The sequence below is a fragment of the Sorex fumeus genome, unplaced genomic scaffold (genome assembly GCF_029834395.1).
Source record: "Sorex fumeus unplaced genomic scaffold, SorFum_2.1 ptg000047l, whole genome shotgun sequence".
In the NCBI taxonomy this organism is placed as follows: domain Eukaryota; kingdom Metazoa; phylum Chordata; class Mammalia; order Eulipotyphla; family Soricidae; genus Sorex; species Sorex fumeus.
In genome coordinates this window covers 2411325-2431625 of record NW_026606104.1, presented here as the reverse complement: position 1 = coordinate 2431625, position 20301 = coordinate 2411325, and the positions used below count along the sequence as shown (strand labels likewise).

The 20301-nt window shown below is 53.3% G+C and overlaps 1 protein-coding gene across 1 annotated transcript; it reads right to left on the bottom strand.

Annotated features, from left to right (window-relative positions):
- Positions 1–379: 379 nt before the first annotated feature.
- Positions 380–18907, bottom strand: ITGA10 (integrin subunit alpha 10). The gene is made up of 30 exons (XM_056123266.1): positions 18856–18907; positions 16665–16776; positions 16397–16506; positions 16142–16233; positions 15688–15802; positions 12321–12448; positions 11540–11688; positions 10625–10775; positions 10332–10497; positions 10164–10237; positions 9824–9968; positions 9565–9713; positions 8853–8996; positions 8536–8739; positions 7850–7980; positions 7038–7204; positions 6780–6922; positions 5512–5625; positions 5198–5283; positions 4901–5042; positions 4598–4696; positions 4426–4502; positions 4191–4280; positions 3456–3540; positions 3226–3339; positions 2648–2728; positions 2431–2544; positions 1546–1641; positions 863–976; positions 380–570 (listed from the first exon to the last, which is right to left on the bottom strand). Exons 1-30 carry the CDS (start codon positions 18905–18907, stop codon positions 511–513), a joined length of 3504 nt encoding a protein of 1167 aa, XP_055979241.1. The 3' UTR covers positions 380–510.
- Positions 18908–20301: the final 1394 nt, after the last annotated feature.

Below are 20301 nucleotides of genomic sequence, written 5' to 3'. Positions count from 1 at the left end.
CCTCCTTTTTCCTGTTGACGCGCCCCCATCTGCTCTGAATCACCCGACTCCACAGGAAGGCCGCACATGTTGACTTTACTTCCCTCAGGCCAGCTGCCTCCTGGCTTCAGATGGAGAGGTGAGAGGCAGAGGCGGGAACAGAGGGCGATGACCCACGGCCTTTTCAAACCAAGAAGGAGGACAGAAGGAATCTGATGGAGTTGAGGACCAAAGCAAAGAGTTTCTGACTCCCAGGAATAGGAGAATGGGGTCCCAGAGCAAGTCCCTGTGCTGGCTGAAGCACCAGGACCCCGAGGTGGGCAGCCATGGGGAGCAGGGCTCCTGGTGCAGGTGCAGGCCTGGGTAGTCGGACCTCCCCCAAACCCGCAGCTACCCCACCGCTCAAACACAAGTCAGGCTGAGATCTGGGGAGACAGTCTGGGCTCCTCTGCCTCCCCTCTGTGCCCCCAGACTGCTGAGCCCATCTTTTGGAGACGCTGCCAGAGGACACGCTTGGGCTTTTTTCTACATTCATTGCTCTACTTTCTCTTCTCCTTCTTCAGGGATTTTCTTACGGGCAAAGAAGCCAAGCTGCAGAAGAAGAGATAAGCGCCATTGACAAGTGCCCAGTCTGGGGTCACCGCCAAGAGCCCTCCGATGCCTCTGAAGTCTTCACGTTTGTTCTGCTTCCAAAGTGAGACTCAAATTTATTTTATTTGGCTTAGATCCGTCTAGCCCTTATTTGTGGCGTGCAGTGGAGGCGGCCCAGGCATGATCCCCACTGCTTAGCTGCCCAGCACAGGCCCTTGTCCTTCAGCGCTCATCGTGGAGTCCCCTAGCCCATGGGCACCCTGGCCCACACTCCGGGGAAAGCAGTTCTTACCCTCCAAAGGCAGAAGACGAGAAGGGTCAGCAGCAGCAGCCCAGCCAGTGCACTGCCAAGGAGGATCCACAGTGAGATGAAGACAGGATGGGTCTGGATCACCTCCAGGAGACTCTGGGAGAATTAGAGTGGGTTCATTTGGTTTCTTCTTTTTGGTTCTTTTGTGACACATGCCTCCTCTGAGACTACTCCAACTCCATGCTCCAGGGGCCTTATGGGGTGTCAGGGATTGACCTAGGGTTGACTGCACACAAGGCAAGCATTTTACCCCTATCCTATCCTCCAGCCCAGCAGAGTTGGTTTAATTTTAACCCATTAGCCCACATTTGGGCAAATACAGCCTTAAAAAGGAAGAATAAAAGCAATACAACTGAGGTGGCCATGGAGGCTGTAATAGAACCCCGACACAACGATTTGTCCTTTCTTTTCTCATTTCCTCTTATTCTTTTTTCTCTTCCTCCTCCTCCTCCTCCTCTTCCTCTTCCTCCTTCCTGTTCCCCTCCCTCTTCTCTTCCTCCTTCTCCCAGGCTGTCACACCTGCCTCCATGTGGGCCCTGCTCTGTCATGTCTGAATCACCAGCTGCTGCCTACCAAGGATGCTTCTGCTCTGAGAAACCCCAGAGATGCCTTGTCTCCTCTCCACCTCACTCTTTCCTGCACTCGCAATCAGCCTCCAGTCCCACCTCACTCCAACGGGCGGTTTCGGCCATTTGTAGAACACTGCCTTCTTCGACTCCCAGCTCAAAGGTGCTGACCACCATCAGAGATTTGAATTTGGCCTGAGGAACATGTGGGTGGGAGGAAATGGAACTTGACATGGATGATAGTGAGGATTCAAGAGCAGTTAAAGGTCATCATCATAGTCATCCAGTTGTAGGGATCAATATTGCACTTCCCTCTACACTCTGGGTTTGCTTATTTATTTGTTTTTGGGCCACATTCAGTGCGATCAGGGCTTACTCTGGCTCTACGTTCAGGAATCACTCCTGGCAGTGCTCAGGGGACCATACGGGATGCTGAGGATAGAACCCAGGTTGGCCACTTGCAAGGCAAGTGCCTTACCCACTGTACTACCTCTTCAGCCCCTATTTTCATTTTTATTTAAAAATATTAAAAAATTTTTGTTGTTGTTCTGATGGTACTTGAGGGCTCCTCACAGGATGTGTTTGTGGATTACTCCCAGCAGTGCTCAGAGGACCATGTGATGTGAGGGATCAAACCTGGGCCTCCTGCATGCAAAGCATGTACTTGGCGTGCTAAGGATCTTTGCAGCTTCACTCTTCCCCAATTAGAGATGAGGGGAAATAACAGTTAATAGAGATGAGCCATATGAGATGCTTGAGGTCCTCCAGTGAGTAAGGTACAGCTCTGCTCTTACACCCTGAAGTACTCTGGCCTCTGTGTTTGGGGATTGCTCCCAGTGGAACTCGGGGGCCCTGTGGGGCTGGGGATGACAGGCAGAGCCTAGGGAATCAAAGGCACCTCTCCGGTCCCAGAGGTCTATCTAATTCCGAATTCTATGCTACAGGCTCCAGATGAGGGCAAATGGGGAAGCGTAAAATTTTTACCCTCCGGAAAAACTCATTGTGAACCAGCCTCAGCAGTCCCACAGCGATGTCGGTCCCCTTTGCCAAGTGCCCCAGCTGGCAGCGCACCACCTGACACCGAGTGTTGCTCTCATTCTGCCACGGAGGAAGAGATATCAGGCCCCTGGAGTGGAGAATCCCGCCCCGCAGGCCACCAGCCTGGTCCCTCTCCTACCCATTCCCACCCTGTGGCTCCTACCAGCCTGCTTGTATGCTGAAGCTCCTCTGGATGAATGGGGGGCTCTGTGGGGCTGGTCAGGTTGTGCACTGTGCAGCTGGCCTGGAGGGAGATCCAATTTGAGGAGCAATGCTCAGGGGTTATTCCTGACTCTGCACTCAGGAATTACTCTTGGTGGTGCTCAGGGAACTATATATGGGATGCCAGGGATTGAACCCTGATTGTCCATGCGCCCTACTTGCTGTACAATAGTTCTAGCCCCTGAGTTCTAGAGATTTTTTTTAATAGAAAGGATTCTATTCAGCTATGAGACTGAACTCAGACAAGCAACAGCTAGAGGGAGATCCAATTTGAGAAGCTCTCTTAGTGGCCAGAGGCCAGCTGCCCTGAGCTGAGCTGGAACATTCCACCTGTGCTCTGAGGGTTCTTTCCTGGGAAGCCCCTTCCCTTAGTTCAAAGGGGCCACAAGTGTCTAAGATGGTCTCCAGGGGATGTGCCTGAGGGCAGTGGCCCAGCAGAGAGGACAGGAAGGGCAGAACTTTGAGAAATGCACTTGATTCCATCGGCTGGGCCCCATGCCTCAATCCACCAGGACTCACATTGTGAGCGATGACTTGAGATAGGGAGAGGAAGTAACTGCCCCCGTGGGCCACAGCGGGAAGAAGCGCAGAGATGATGAGGCCATGAACTGCGTAACAGCCCAGGTTCTGAACCTGAGGGTTGGAGACAGAACTAGTGAGGGAGGGCATCCTCTCTGAGGCCCCAGAGGTCCTCCTGTGGCCTGTCAGTGCTCCCGTCCCTGTTATGCCCATCTCTCCCTCCTTCTCACCCTGAGTGTGGTCTTGAATTCAGGGCCAGGATCCACTGGAAGGCTCCCATAGGGCTGAACTTCATAGCGGTGCAGCGTGGACTCACTGTGTGGCCAGGCACAGTGCAGACACCGGCCCCGGTGAGTACAGGGGTCAGGGGAGGACGGGCCAGCAGGTGGGTGAAGAGAAAAGAGGAGGGTGTGAACAAGTGTTATGCCATGTCCAACCCTCCCCTCATCCCACTCCCATCCCAGGATCCAGCAAAGCTCTGGAGGATGTGTGAAAGAGAAGGGTATACCCATGTGGGACTGAAGGTGAAAGTAAAATAAAGGCACTGGAGGGAAGGTCACACAGGTGGTTGGATTGGTGTTAGAACACTGAATGTCTGAAACAATTGTTTTATAAACAACTTGGGAAATCATGGTGTTATAAAAGAAAAATGAGAAAAAAGAAGGAGGGGCTGGAGAACTAGACCAGTGGGCAGGGTATTTGCCTTGCAAGGGGCTGGCCTGGGTTTGATTTCTGGCATCCCATATGGTCCCTCGCTCCCCACCCCCCAGCATCAGCAGAAGAGATTATTGAGTGCTGAGCAGAAGTAAGTCCTGAGCACTTCTGGGTGAGCTCAAAAGAGGATGAGGAGAAGGAGCGCAAGGAGAAGACTTCAAGATTTGAGGAGTGTGTGTATATGAGAACACAAGGAAGAGAGGGAAGAAGCAGAGCTCAAGTGCGGATGAGGGGGTCCCTGCAGGGCTGACCTGGAGAACAGGAGGTGCGGCTCATACTGGACATGGGCCATGGTCTGTGCTGTGTTGTCCCACAGGCTCTCATTCCTCTCCAGGCTGTTGCTGTGGGTTTGGGGGAGACTCACAGCTCTCCCATCTTGGCACCCCTCTCTCAAGCAGAGCTTCCTCTTCACCCTGTGGCCCACTGCCTCCACCCCCAAACCAGACCGGGCAGGAGAGGGCTGGGGCAGGGTCCCTCTGTCCCCACCTGGTGACACTCAGCCTCACCAGGACCTGGCGCAGGATGGAGGAACAGCTGAACTCAAACTCCAGCAAGAGGGTCACCTGGTGTGGGGTCAGGGACAGAGCCACGTCCTGAGGTCACTCCAAGATACCTCCCCCGAGCTCCCTGGCTATGCCCTCATCCTGAGCCCACACACCTTGGCTCCGGTCTGGAAGACGGGGTGCCCCACGCTGCAGAGCCGGGTGTGTGAGGCTGGGGCTGTACATTCCACCTTCATGGTGCCACCAGCATCCCTCTGAGAGGAGGAGTGGGGGGAGGCTGGGTCCAGGCAGTCCCTCCATACTGCCACCACCCCCAGGTGTTATGCCATGTCCACCTCCCCTCATCCCGCTCCCATCCCAGGATCCAGCAAAGCCCTGGAGGTAGAAAGGAAGACGTGTGAAAGAGAAGGATGTGCATATGTGGGACCGAAACTCCTCCCATAAAATGCCCCTCGCACCTGAGGGCTGAGACTGGCCAGGTGGAGGTTCCTGGAGAAGCTGAGACTCAGGCTGGTGTTATAGGCATTTTCCTGCCTGTTCTCCAGAGTTGCTGTCACCAGCACCTTCTGCCGCCCAGCGCGGACCACATAGGGGGCATTCCTAGGAGTGGCATATGGTGGGGGGCGGTGTCTCAGGAGTTGGGGAGTGCCCGTGTATCACTTCTGGTTATAGAGAGAGCTCCCCACCCCACAGCTTCCTTCAAGTCCCCTCTGGTCACAGGTCCCTCTGCTCTGACCAGTCCTTGTCCATCCCACCTGGAGCCTCTGATGTCCATAACAGCATGCAGCACCAGGTCAGTGACACACTCATTGTCAGGGCCACAGTCCTTGGAGAAAGGGATCTGGGAGACAGAGAATAGGCTGAGGGCCAAGAGGAGATCAAGAGTGATGGAATGGAACAGGAGAGGCAGTAGCAGCTGTTTGGGGCCCATCAGACCCTGCCACGCCCCTCCTTCCTCCCTCCCTGCCCAGATGGACCCTCAGCACGCATGCTGGCACTTCCCACTGAGCCCCTGCAACGCCACCCTCCCTCTCTCCTGGAGAAGGCATCAGGATGTGGTTCTGCTGACCAGCTTTCGCACAGATGTGACCGAGCCCTGGTCCAGCACTGGTCCCGGCTTGGTGGTGTTGTCTAGAGCAAAGTTGACAGTCAAGGCCACTGGCCGGAGGTAGTCAGATGTGTCCTGAGAGAAGCGGGGTCAAAGGTCACTGGGAGCCAGGTGTGGGAGCACCCAGGACCCCCAGTCTCCTCCCTACCCAGAACATTGCCATGACAGTGATCACACCACCAGGTGATTCCTGTGTGCCATGAACTGTTCTAAGGCTCTGTCAGCCCCACCGAATCCCATCACAGTCCCTATGATGTGGTCATCTTATCATTTCCCCTTGTGGGCAAGAAAACTAAAGTTTGCAGATGGTGCAGCATAGAGTTAGGAATTCTACATCATGTATATGTCATCGACATGTATATGTCATATGACATCTACATCATGTATATGTCACTGTCACTGTCCTCCCGTTGTTCATCGATTGTGAGACATTGTGAGACTTGTTACTGTGTTGGGCATATCAAATACATCATGGGTAGCTTACCAGGCTTTGCTGTGCAGGCGAGATACTCTCAGTAGCTTGCTGGGCTCTCCAAGAGGGGCAGAGGAATTGAAGGCGGAGGAATCAAACTCGGGTCGGCCAGGTTGACCGCGTTCAAGGCAAATGCCCTACCCGCTGTGCTATCGCTCTACCCCATCATGTATATGTATAGGCTCTATATCATACACACACACACATATAGCATACATATACAGACAGCCCTGGAGAGATAGCACAGCAGGAAGGGCATCTGCCTTGCATGCGGCCAACATGGCCGACCTGAGTTCTATTCCTCCGCCCCTCTCAGAGAGCCCGGCAAGCTACCGAGAGTATTTCGCCCGCACAGCAAAGCCTGGCAAACTACCCGTGACGTATTCGATATGCCAAACACAGTAACAAGTCTCACAATGTTACTGGGTCCATACGAGCAAATGGATGAACAATGGGAGGACAGTGACAGTGACAGTGACATATACATACTACCTTATATACGTATATAGGTTATACATCATTACATATAGAGGTTGTGTATCATATGCACAATAGGCTATATACATAGATAGGCTCTATATGAATCATAACATCATACATGTATCATGGATTACATATATGGTAACTGGCAGGGCTTGGGTTCAAGCCTGCAGGAGACTTTCTTCCTGCCTTTGATTTTCTTGCCAGCCCAGAGGACACTCCTCGACTGAGCTATCCCTTCTTCCCAGGGTGCCAGGCTTTCCTGCATCCTCCTCACCAGCACATGGAAGTGCAGCTGCTCACAAGTGACATTTCCCACAATGAGCCGGAGTCTCCGTGGGGACAGCCTCTGGCCAGAGCCGTCGAAGGCCGCGCGCACCCCAACTGTCCATTCATCCAGTGATGCTGTGAATTGCACATCTGGGCAGGCAGCGGGGAGGGGGTGAGACAGAGAGAGAGAGAGAGAGAGAGAGAGAGAGCATGGAGGGGGGTATCAGACAGGCAGGCCAGGGGCTAATGTGCTTTGGACACTCACAGAATCGCCGGTCCCAGCGGCCTGGGGTGCTGGATGTTGCCTGGAAGCAAAGCTCTGCGGAAAGGCAGGCTGCGTCCTGACCCCGCCGCCTGCAGTCCCGCTGGACCACGCTGATGTCTGATGGACTCACACGCAACGAAGGAGCCAGGCGGACAATGGGCCGGGAACTGGGCAGAGGGAAGGAAAGTCCAGCAGAAGGTCAGAAAGTGGTTTAAGGTCAGTCCCGGTGTGTGCCTCTCTGAGGCTGAAGGAGTGGGTCAGGGGCTATGTGCTTCTGCTCACTCTCCCCAGAAGTATAAGAATAGGGTCTGGAGAGATAGTACAGTGGGAGGTTGCCTGCTTGCCTTGCATGAACCTGGGATGGCCCGGGTTTGGTCCCCAGTATCCCATATGGTCCTTCAAACACTGCCAGGTGTAATTCCTGAGTGCAGAGCCAGGAGAAGCCTTGGGTATCACTTATGTGGCCCAAAAATAAAAAAAGAAGAAAGAAGAAAGAGTAAAGAAGAGGGGAGGGGAGAAGGAGGAGGAAGAGGAGGAGGAGGAGGAGGAGGAGGAAAAGGAGGAGGAGGAGGAGGAGCAGCCCAGCAGCAGCAGCAGCAGCAGCAGCAGCAGCAGCAGCAGCAGCAGCAGCAGCAGCAGCAGCAGCAGCAGCAGCTTATGGTACTTAATCCACAGGAGCCAATTGTAAGCTAGTGAGGCCAGGCCTGCACAGGAATCAGTGGCCTGGAGCACTGTCCTAGAATGCGGGCCCAGTGCCCTGGCATTTCCCTGCTCTGCACGCTGCTCGCAGCTCTCTGGATTTAGACCCTCACCTGAGCAGGACAGCTGCCCCGTGTGCTCCCACGGCCACATCGACCAGATCATCTCCATCCAGGTCCAGTCGACCATCCACACTGCGACCGAAGTAGCTGAGGGCCCATGGCATGGAGATGGCTGCGATCCGCTGTGGAGAGGAGCGGGAAGAGTGAGGAAGGTGCAGAACCCACCTTTCTAGCTTCTGGCTCTTTCTTCCTTCTTCCTTTTTGATTCTTTTTTGGTCACGCTCAGTGCTGCTCAAGGCTTACTCCTGGTTCCATGCTCAAGGATCCCTCCAGGGGATGTTTCTGCCAGGCACAGGAGAGAGAGCGAGAGACATCTGCCCGTCTTCAGGATTCCCCCCTCACCACCTCAACTTTCAGGCTACCAGTCAAAAATAAAGTTAAAAAACAAAAACATGGGGCTGATAGTACAGTGGATAGGGCACTTGCCTTGCATGCGGCCAACCTGGGTTCAGTTCCCAGCATCCCATATGGTTCCCCCAAGCACCGCCAGGAGTAATTCCTGAGTGCATGAGCCAGGAGTAACCCCTGTGCATCGCCAGGTGTAACCCGAAAAGAAAAAATAAAAACCCAAAACATGTATTTGTTTAGTCCAGGTCTCAAACTCAGGGAAACCACTGAGGAGCAAGGTGCAGTGGCCATTCCCTCCCTGTTCCCGCCAGCCCGGCTTTCCTGCTGACCTGGGCGGGCCGTGCCCCTACTCCGCGCTGGACCCCATGATAAAGATAGAGAGCCCCACGGTGCCCGTCCTCCAGGGGCGCCCCCACAGCCACATCTATAAAGCCGTCCTGGTTGAGGTCCGGGAGGGCAGCCATAGCGAAGCCAAAGCGGGCGTCTTGAGGGGGTTCTGGCTGCAGTACGGCCTGGAGCGTCAGCAGGGGCTGCTGTGGGCAGGAAGGAGAGGCCAGGGGCCATGTTGGGAGCCACCCTCACCACGTCAACACATGCAGTGCACTGCCCTTCACAAACAAGTTCTCGGGGTCCCAGCAAGTCTCACCTGGCCCACCAGATACACATAGACTCGGCCTGTCTCCTTGCTCTGGGGCCCCAGGAACATGGGGGCAGCCACCAGCAGGACGTCGGTAGTTCCGTCCCCCTCCATGTCCAGGGGGCAGAGCTCACTGCCAAAGTAGGAGCCAATCTGGGAAGTCATGAGGAGCGGTCACCCAGAGGAAGGGAAGGCAGTAGGGACAGATGGAAGGTAGTATGGACTGATGTGTGTGGTAGACAGGCAGAAGGTGTGTGGACAGATAGAAGTTGGTATGGGTGGGTGGAAGATGGTATGGACAGGTGTGTGGATAGATGGACGGTGGTGTGAATGGATAGAAGGAGGTAAGGACATATGAAAGGCAGCATGGATGGATAGAAAGTGGTGTGGATGATTGAAAGATGGGATAAATGGATGGAAGGTGGGATGAATGGATGGAAGGTGGGATGGATGGATGGATGGAAGGTGGTATGGATAGATGGAGGTATGGATAGATATGTGGATGGATGGAAAGAGGTATGGACGAAAGAATGGTCTGTGTGCAGACCGAAAGTGTTGTGAACAGCTGGAAGGTGGTGTGGACAGACATGTGCAGTGTTCCCCCATGATAGGCCCTGAACCAGGATCCAGCACAGAACTTTCTGGTCACTTTGGCCCCCTCAGTCTCTCCGCACCCCCAGTGGCCCCTCTAACCTGGATCTTGCCTTGCTGGGTGCCCTACCTGCTCCCCCTCAAGGCTCTGGGCCACACGCATGGCCCCGTCTCTCTTTAGCTGGAAGGCGATGACCTTTCCTCGGTGTTCAAAACGAGGAGCCCCAGCCAGGAAGAGGCGGCGTCCCCCCCGCAGGAGCATGGAGGACACGGAGTAACCTGACGTTATCAGGAACCGGGTCACAAAGAAGAGTCATGGTGGGGGGGTCATCAGGAGAGTCACCTGCCCCACCAGCCCTTCGCCCCGCCCTCCCTGCCCCACGGCTCACCCAAATAGGCCGCGTGGTTCTGCAGAGCAGCAGGAAATTCCTCTTCTAGTGCCGCCTGTGGGGGGGACAGGTGGTGCTCTCCTTCGAGCCACAGCACCGAGCCCCCCCAGTCGTAGGCCCCCACCATGCCAAAGAGAATTCCATCCTATGGGGAGAGGCAAAAGGAATTGCTGAGTGGGCAGTGAGGAGGCAGGGGAGATGCCCCGGGAGGGGTCACAAGGGCTGGCCTGGGAGGTTAGCGTGGATGTTGGTCAGAGACGGTCTTGGAGAATGGCCCTGGGAACTGACTGAATGGGGGCTGGGAGGAGTCAGAGGTGCCAGGGGCCATGTCTGTTCCAACCTTGAGTCGATGAGTGGAGAAACCAATCTGAGACATCTCCAGCCCGAAGGAGCTTTCATTCTTTTCACGGGATCCTGGGGCACGGGAGAAGTGGTGGAAATGTCAGGGACAGCCATCACTGTCTGGCCCTGCCCTTCCCCCAGTGCTGTCTCCAGAGTCCATCCTCACCTTCCAGGCCAAAAATCCGGTCTCCCAGGGCATCCACAATGTCTGTTAGAGCCGCTTCATCCGTGACATTGAAAAAGAATTTCTCATCAGGGTCACTGGCAATCGCTCGGATCTCACGGAGGAAAGAGCTGGGGTCTCGCTGCCGCCGGAGGTAGTGACCCAGGACCTGGGTGCAGGGTGGAGGGTGCTGTCAGCGCAGTGGGGCACAGCCAGCCCGCACCAAGCAAGGCACGGAGCTGGTGTCCCTCCTGCTCTTCAACCCAGCCGCTGCCAGATCCCACTCAGGTGCTCACCGCAATCCCATAGCGCGTCACCCTGCCTGCTTCACAGGCCTGCAGTGCCGCGGGCAGCTCCTCTCCGTCATGTGATTCTCCATCAGTGACGACCACCAGCAGCCTGGCAGCCTCTGGCCGCCCCCCACGGGACTCACTGAACCCTTCTGTGCTGAGAGGAGAAGGGTTGGTGGTGCTCAGAGCTCGGAGACAAGAGCGCCAGCGCTCAGCATGCATGGTGCCCCCATGACATGCCCCCTCCCAGCCCCTCTTCTGCTCTGTCCAGCTTGGAGATTGGCACAGTGAAAGCCCAGATGTCAGAATGGGACACATGGACGGCATCGTCTCAGTGACAACACGTGCAAAACCCAGCCAGCAGGGGTTGCCTCTGAGAGAACAAATATCAAAGAAATATGGAAGGAAGGACAATGGCCCGGTTCATGTGTGGGAAGTGAAGTGCAGACTGAGACCAAAGGGGAAGCAGAGAGAGACAGAGACAGTGAGAAAGAGAGAGGGAAACAGAAACAGAGGGAGCCAGAGAAGCCAGAGAGATAATGCAGTGCGGAAGGCTCTTGTCTTGCATGCGGCTGACCAGGGTTCGATTTCCCGGCACTGCATATGGTCCCTCGAGCCTGCTAGGAGTGATCCCTGAGTACAGAGCCAGGAATAAGCCCTGAGCACTGTTGGGTGTAGTACAAAATCAAAGAGAGAGAGGGAGAGAGAGAGAGAGAGAGAGAGAAGTGGGGGGGGAACAGAGCAAGAGAGACAGGAGAGTGTTTCTCTCTGTAACGATAAACAAGGCAGAAGCACAGGAAGCCACAAAAGTGGACACTTGGTACCATCCTATGAGGGCTAACAACATGCAGGTGGCAATAAGCATGCAGGACTCCCGTGTTGCCCGACCCTCCCTGCCCCGCCCCCACCCCGTGTCCTCACCAGGCCTCCAGTACTGCCTGTGCTGTCTTGGTTTCTCGTCCCTCGCGCCGACTCAGGTTCCTGGCTGCCCTGACCACCTCGGCCTTAGTCCGGAAATTCCCCAGAGACCACTCGTGCACAGGTCTCTCCCCGTACTGGACCAGCCCCACCTGTGAACGGGGCATGAATCACAGAGGTGAGGCATGCAGGGGGAGCCAACAAGGGGCACCATCTGCATTGATGCTATTTTTGTCTCCTCTCTCCTGCCTCTTCCGTTCTGCCCTCCACACTCTTCTTTTTTTTTTTTCTCAGTATTTTAGGGGCTCTGCACATGTCGGTGTTTTGTGAATGATTCCCAGGGGCCCTCGGGGAAGCCCAGGCCTACCACTAACTCTCAGTCAATCGGCTGTTGGTTCAATGCAAGGACCTGAGGATGTGGTGCTGCTCAGGCCCTGCAGTGTTGGGGTATCCAAGCTGTCCCTAAGGTCCCAGGAGCCTCTCAGACTGCTGCTGGTGATGCTTAGGGTCCATGTGGTGCCAAGAACTTAACCCAGGTGGGGTGCACTAGGTCTAGCCCAAATTGCCCTCTGGACTTCTGGCTCCACCTCAAGTTCTTTCATTTGGTTTAGGGATGGGGAGGGAGAAACACCTGGCAATGCTCAGGGTTTGCTACTCCTGATTCTGTGCTGGCTGGGGATGGTGCTTCTGGTGGGGGTCCAGGAGCCATGTGGAGCTGGACATTGAACAAGGCCTCCGTCGTGACACTCCAATTCTCCCTGGCCCCAGGAGTGCCTCCTCTTACCTGTATTTGCTCCGGGTCAATGAACAGTCTCCCTACCAGTCTTCGAAGGAAGGTCTGGACCTCAGACCAGGGGTAGATGCTGTTGGAGCCATCCAGGACAATCACTACATCCATGTATGTGGGGCAGCCTGGAGGGAGGGGCGTAGTGATGGGGAAGGTGGCAAAGGGACCAGGGCAGAAGGGTTTCTGGGAGAATATGCTGGATACAAACACGGGTTAGGTATTTCTTTCTATCAAAGTAAGTGTGCCAGTCTCTGGGTAAGTGTGGAAAGAAATCAGAGGAATAGGTCACTGTTACTGTCACTGTCACTGTCACTGTCCTCCCATTGCTCACCGATTTTCTTGAGCGGGCCCAGTAATGTCTCCATTGTGAGACTTTGTTGTTACTGTGTTTGGCATACAGAATAGGTCACGAGTAGCTTGCCAGGCTTTGCTGTGCCCGCGAGATACTCAGTAGCTTGCCAGGCTCTCTGAGAGGGGTGGAGGAATCGAACTCGGGTTAGCCATGTTGGGTGCGTACAAGACAAATGCCCTACCCGCTGTGCTATCACTCCAGCCCGGGGATAGTTATATGTCTGATTTACCTTCGGAAGAGCAAAGAAGAGGCAGGGAGAGTTCCAAGTGCTAGTGTGTTTGTTTTTCTTACTGGGAGCCGGCCTTAGCCCGGGGAGTAGCCCCTAAGCACTGTTAGGCACAGCCCCCAAAACAAAACAAAACAGGTAGGAGAAAGACAGGACAGGGGCAAGACAGCTGCCTCGCACGCAGATGACCTGGGTTTGATTCTTTGCATCTGTGGGTCTGCCAGGAGTGATCCCTGAGCACCTCTGGGTGTGGCCAAAAAAGCTAAAAACCAAACCATATAAAGTAAAGAAGAAGAAAAAAAATCAGTGCTAAGTAGAAACACAGACATCTTTATGCTGTGGGAGAATGAAAGAGAATCTGTTGTGAAGGTGGGGCCAAAGGAGGCAGCAACTGAGAAGCACTGAAGACAGAGCATGTTTAAAGAGAGGAGAATAGAGACCTCTGGATAAAAATACTTCAAAAAATGGGGGGGGGGGGCCACATCGGTGGCTGCTCCTGGCTGGTTTGGGGTGCTCCTGATACTGCTTGGGGGCCTCTTGGTGCCATGGGAAGATCTAATCCAGGCTTCTGGCATGCGAAGTATGCACATATGAACCCACTGAACTATCCTGGCCTATAAAGCTATTTAAACAGGAGAGTGGGGACAGAGCGAGAGGACAGCAGGGAGGGCATTTGCATTGAATGTGGCTGACCTAATGGAATACTATAAGGCTGTTAGGAGAGATGAAGTCATGAAATTTGCTTATAAGTGGATAGACATGAAGAGTATCATGTTAAGTGAAATGAGTCAGAAAGAGAGGGGCAGATGTAGAAGGACTGCACTCAATTGTGGAGTATAAAAGAACATAACATGAGACTGACACCCAAGGACAGTAGATACAAGGGCCAGGAGGACTGCTTCTTAGCTAGAAGCCTGCCTCATGAACAGAGGGGAGAAGGCAGCTGGAATAGAGAAGGGATCACTAAGAAAATGATGGCTGGAGGAATCGGTCGGAATGGGAGATTTGTGTTGAAAGTAGATAATGGACCAAACATGATGACCTCTCAGTGTCTGCTTTGCAAACCATAATGCCCAAAAGTAGAGAGAGAGTATGGGAAATATTGTCTGCCACGGAGGCAGGGGGAGGGTGGGGAAGGGGGGGGCTATACTGGGGATATTGGTGGTGGGGAATGTACACTGGTGGAGGGAAGGGTGTTTGATCATTGTGTGATTGTAACTCAAACATGAAAGCTTGTAACTATTTCACGTTGATCCAATAAAATTAAAAACAAAAATGTGGCTAACCTCAAAATCTGGAAAAAACCTGAGTGCCTGAGAACAGATGACTGGTTAAAGAAACTTTGGTACATCTACACAATGGAGTACTACGTAGCTGTTAGAAAAGATGAAATCATGAAATTTACATACAAGTGGTACTACATGAAAAGTATCATGCTAAGTGAAATGAGTCAGAAAGAGAGGGACAGACATAGAAAGATTACATTCATCTGGGGAACATAAAATAACAAAATAGGAGACTAACACCCAAGAATAGCTGAGATAAGTACCAGGAAGTTTACTCCATGGAGGCCAGCCGCACATGCTAGGGGAAAAGGCAGCTCAGATAGAGAAGGGAGCACCAAATAAAGGGTGTTGGAAGGATCCTCCCAAGATGGGAGATGCATGCTAGAAGTAGACTATAGACCGATGCCACCCAATGTCTCTTTTGCAAACCACAGCACCCAAAAGGAGAGAGAGAACAAAAGGGAATCCCCTTCCACAGAGGCAGGGTGGAATGGGGTGGGATGGGGGGGGTGGGAGGGATAATGGGATCATTGGTGGTGGAGAATGGGCACTGGTGGAGGGATGGGTACTCGATCATTGTATAACTGAAACCCAAGCACAAAAATTTATAAGTCTACAACTGTACCTCATGGTGTTTCACTAATAAAAATTTTTTAAAAATAAACAATCTGATGAATGAAAAAAGAAATGTGGCTAACCTGAATCCAATCTCTGGCATCCCATATGGTCCCCCAAGCATTGTCAGGAGTAATTCTTGAGTGCAGATCCAGGAGAAATCCTGGATCATCACTGGGTGTGAACCCAAACCCAACACCAAAACCAGAACAACAAAACTGAAGAAGATGGAGGTAGACAAACAAAGGTCATGTGGTAGAATGAGGAGGAGAATGAATGCTATGGCCAAGGCTCAAGACATGGAAGGAGCTGGGTTTGTGAAGCTGCTTAGATTAGATTATTGAATCTTCTATTTTTTTTTGTCTTTTTGTTTTGTTTGGAGGCCACACCCAGCTGTGGTTTACTCCTGAATCTGCACTCAGAGATCACTCCTAAGGGGCACAGGGGGCCCCTATGATGCCAGGAAATGAACCCAAATCAGTTGTATGCTCCCTAGATCATAGAGTCTTGACACCCTAGAAGAGTCTTCCTCTTTTTTTTGCAGGGAGGAGGGTTGATTGGAGGAGGGAGTTGTGCCACAGCAGCTGTGCTTGGGGGCTACTCCCGGCTTTGTGTTCAGGGTCATTCTCAGTGGTGTTGGGAATCAAGTAGGTCAGCCACGTGGCAGGCAAGAGCCTTAAGCCTCGGCTTTGTCTCTGTCCCTGGTAAGAGCAGTCTGCTCTTAACACCAGGCAGCTGCAACTGAGGGGCTTCACAGGCATGGTCAGCAACAGTGTGGACAGTCATGCAGGCCCCTCGCAAGGGTCCTGCTGTGGCCTCCTGCCTCCCCACCCTAGTCCCTCTGCTGGGGTCTGAGTCCTCTCCCAGGCCCCTGCTCCAGCTCACGTTGTGCGGTGGGTGCGAGGCTTCCCTGGAGCCGGAATGAAGCATCTACTCGGGAACAAATCCCAGAACTGAAGACAGAGGAGCCGCAGGCACGAGACCAGAGAGGAGCACAGGCCTGGAAGGTGCAGAGAGAGTCACTTCCAGAACAGGCTGAGCTGGAGGAGACCCTGAGACCCCCCTCCTGGCTTTCCCCTGACCCCCCATCCCCACCTGACCATATTATTCTTGTTTGTCTCGGGGTTTACTCTTCACTCTATACTCAGGGATGACTCCTGGAAGGACTCAGGGGACCCTAAGTGGTGCTGGGGATGGAACCTGGGTCGGCCACATGTAAGGCAAATGCCCTAAATGCTGTACTGTCTCTCCAGTCCCAATTACCATCCTAGTCTTCTCTCTACTACAGATTTCAGAGGACACGCCACCACTACTTCCTGTCCCGCCTTCCATAGCTCACCATGAATCCACCGTCATCATCTGTCTCTAGTAGAGACATCCCCAGGTGCATATTCAGAGCAGGACGAGATGAGTTTCCCAGTGGATAGTCACCTGGTCAGAAGGAGGTTGAGGGCACTTGCATTGAGGGGTTTGAGGAAGAGGAGGAGAAAGAATCAGGATCAAGTTGGAGACGAGGCATTTAAGAGAAGGTAAAGCATGAGTGCATGCATGGCATGGCAGCAGAACTGAGGCATGGTGGAGAAAGACATCTTACCTAAGTGACCCTTGACACATGGGGCATTGTGGGCACCTCCGATCAGGCATCGGTAGACGTCTCCCCTCCGGTTGCCTGAAGGCCCATCCCAGGGAGCACCCACCAGCATCCTGGGAGGAGGCACAGTGTGAACAGGACCCTTGGCACTGGCCAGAGAGAAAGTGCCAGGGGTGGAAGTGTGCCCCCCACCCACTCACATGAGGCAGAAAGGCACGCACTTAGTAGCTTGGCCCTCCATCCAGTTCCATGACTTTCAATCTCTCCTTACCATCGTTGTCCACCCCCAACATGCTGTAAGACACTGAATCCAAACTCGGCCTCAGGTGGCCCAGGAAACAGGCGTGGGTGATGCACGTCCAGGTTAAAGGAGGAGCAGAGACCTGGGAGCCGGGTCAGAAGGTTCGTTAGAGGCTGTCTGAGAGTGCAGAGGACACTCAGAGAGCCAAGCAGAGAAGCCCCGGAGGAGATTCAGCTCTCAGCTAGCACCCTGCTTCTTCCACATCAGCTCTCCTGGCCTCAGCCAGTGCCATGGACTCAGCGCTGCAAGAAGGATCATCTCCTTGCTGTGTCAGCATCCAGTCTGGCCTGGGCCCTCAGCCACGCTGGGGCACAGCTGTATTTCCATTCTCGCCCCTGCAATGTCATTTACAGATACATCTGGAAGGGTCAAGTTTCTCTCTTCCAAATCCTTCCTCCTACACAGCCTCCTCTCCAAGAGGAAGGTCAAAGGAAGGAGGGGACCATGCTGCAGCACAATTCTTCCAAATGCCAAAATTCCAACCAAATTCTCCCCTAGAACCCTGGGCCAGAGAAAAATAAGCAAAGGCTACAGGACTGCCCATCTTGCTCTGTCCGTCTTTCTTACTCCTAGTGCTTTATGCATTCACCAGTGTTTGGGGCGCTGGTCAAATCCAGCCCCAAACCTCAATGGTAATTAGCTGGGTGGGACCCCCCTGGCCTGCCTACGCAGAGTTTGCTCCATCCTTACCACATGCCCCTCACCCCAACTTCCCACAACCCACTTCCTTTCTAACTCATTCACCTCTCCAACTGCCCCTAGACTGCCGGCTCAACTTCTTTTACCCTCTAGTCCACCCCCCGACCATGTCCCAGTTATTCAGCCCTGACCCTTTTCAAATCAGGGCTGGTATTTTAGGAAACGGAGATTATAGGGCACAGGCAGGGAAAGATTCCTGGTCTCTGGTCTTTCCATGATGCTTACCCTTCACTCGCTCCTTCATTAAAAGCACACCCCTCTGAGGCACTCCACCCTACCACTGCCAACGGCCTCAGCTCTGTGTCAAACGTCTCATTTTCAGAAAGGTGTCTGTATGGGAGCCTTTTTGTAGCCAGAAAACTGGCAGGGCTTATGAACATGGACTGGAGCACATTGGTCAGATAAACCCAGAGCTCTGATCACACGCTCAGCTATGCCTCTGGCCCCAGAGACCACCAAGGGTATAGAGAAGGATACTAGAGATCAGACTAGCCACGTGGAAGGTCACGCCATGTTTACTGTTAGTCCCTCTACTCCTCCAGCACTCAGGACAGGACAAAGACATTAGCGACCAGAGACAAATCTTACACAAGTCGTTGCTGCACGGACTGAAGCAAGAGCACAGCAGGTAGGGCGTTTGCTTTGTACGCAGCCAACCTGGGTTCAATTCCCAGCATCCCATTATGGTCCCCTGTGCACCGCCAGGGTTAATTCCTGAGTGCAGAGCCAGGAATAACCCCTGTGCATTGCCAGGTGTGACCCATAAAGCAAATAAAATAAAATTAACAAAGATGTTGCCGCAGTTAGTACTGAAGTGGTAATACAGGTATAAGAGCACAAACGCGGGCTGGACTGACCATGCAAGGGGCCTGGAGGTCTGAGTTTGATTCCCTGTACCACAAAGTCCCCGGGGAGAGCATCACCAGGGGCATTTCCCTCCACCCCAGTGCCATAGCTAGCCCCCAAAATAACAACCACCAAAAAAAAAAAAAAAAAAGCAAACACAACCCACCTTGAGTGTACATGCACACATGAACACACACACAATACACACACACATACACACACACACACACACACCATACAATTGTGTTAAACACTCACCTGAATTCCCTAACCCCAAAATTTTGTTTTTTGGCCGCACCCAGCTGTGCTCAGGGCTCACTTCTGAATGTTCTTAGGGACCACTCCTGGCAAGTTTGGGGGGCCATATGTAGTGGCAGGATTGAACCTGGGTTGGCTGTGTGCAAGACTTGCACTCTACCCACTGTACTATCTCTCTGGCACCCAACAAATTTTTTTTCTGATGCCTGGTATCAAACTCAGGACCTCGTATATGGCAAGGTCACTCTTTACCACTGAGCTACATCCCCACCCAATTACTTTTCACCCTAAAGGTTCTCATGCCAACAACGCAAACTTCTTTCACTCGAACCAGAAACAAGAAGCGAAGCCCTCTCACCTGTCAGAAACAGCAGCAGCAAGCACAGGTGAGGGCTGAGGGGGCGCGCCATGCCCGGGGTGCTGTGTCCGAGTGAGAAGTCCTCTGGGTCTGTCCCTCTCCTTCTCTGTTTTCTTACTTTCCCTCCCATCCTGCCCCCTCCCACTGGCAGCTAAAAATAAAGTTGGAAGGAATGGGAGGGGTGATGCTGGGGAGCTGTGGGGAGTCCCAGACCAAGGAATTCCGAGCCATCTCAGTCCAGTTCCCTGCCCTGCTGCTGCCCCCTGCAGGCGTCATGCTAACACTGTTCTTGACTTGCTCCGGTTTCCTTCCTCTGCTTTGTCCAGCCCAGGCAATAAAGGCTTCCCTCCAATTGGAAGTAGAAGGTAGGCACTGGAGGTCAAGTCTCCTTCCTAACCTTATTTATCTAACTTAGGATATGAAAAATGAAGGAACAGCTGCATCTCCCCCATCTCTTCTGGAGTCCCAACATATAAAGATAAAACTTACCTACAGGGGCTGGAGTGACAGCACAGCCAACCCAGGTTCGATTCCCAGCATCCCATATGGTCCCCTGAGCACTGCCAGGAGTAGTTCCTGAGTGCAGAACCAGGAGTAACCCCTGAGCATCGCTGGGTGTGACCCCCCCCCAGCAAAAAAACTTACCTACAAACCAAGTTTGGTCTTTTTCAAGGGTGGGACCATATCCAGCAGTATTCAGGGTTCATTCTGGGCTCAGAAATTGAAGAGTGCTTGGGTGGGACTATGTTGTGCCAGGGATTGAACCCTGGTGGGGCACGTGAAAATAAGTACTTTCCCTGCTGTACTCTCTCACTGGAGATAGTACCATTATGAGATGGAGGCAGGGAGGACCAATAGATGATGGGATGAAGAACCAGTGCAGGTACGTCTGATAAACTATTAACTACTGTGGGGTATGTACATACACATCTGTCTCATCCCCCCTGCCCCGCTTAGGGCTTATTCCTAGCTCTGCACTCAGGCACCACACCTGGTGGGGCTTGGGGGACCTTATGGAGTGCCAGGATTGAACATGGGTTAGCTGAATACAGGGCAAGCACCCTACCCATTGCATTATTGCTCCATTTTGGAAGGACCACACGCAGCAGTGCTCAGGCTTCCCCTGGTTCTGTGCTTGGGGGTTGTTTCATGTGATGCTTGGGGGACCACGTGGCACTGGGAGCCACAAAACTCTTCCCTCCTCCACACAAAACCTTTGTGACAGCCTGTTTAGCTCTCTCTAGCCCACAGTGTATATATCTACTAGAACATCACATCCCATAATCTACGGGCCAGAGCGAGAGGTAGGATGTTTGCCTCGCACATGGCCAACCTGGGTTCAATCTCTAGCACCCTAATGGTTCCCTGAGGATTGTCAGAAGTGATCCCTGTGAGGCTGGAACGATAGCACAGTGGGTAGGGCGTTCGCCTTGCACATGGCCGACC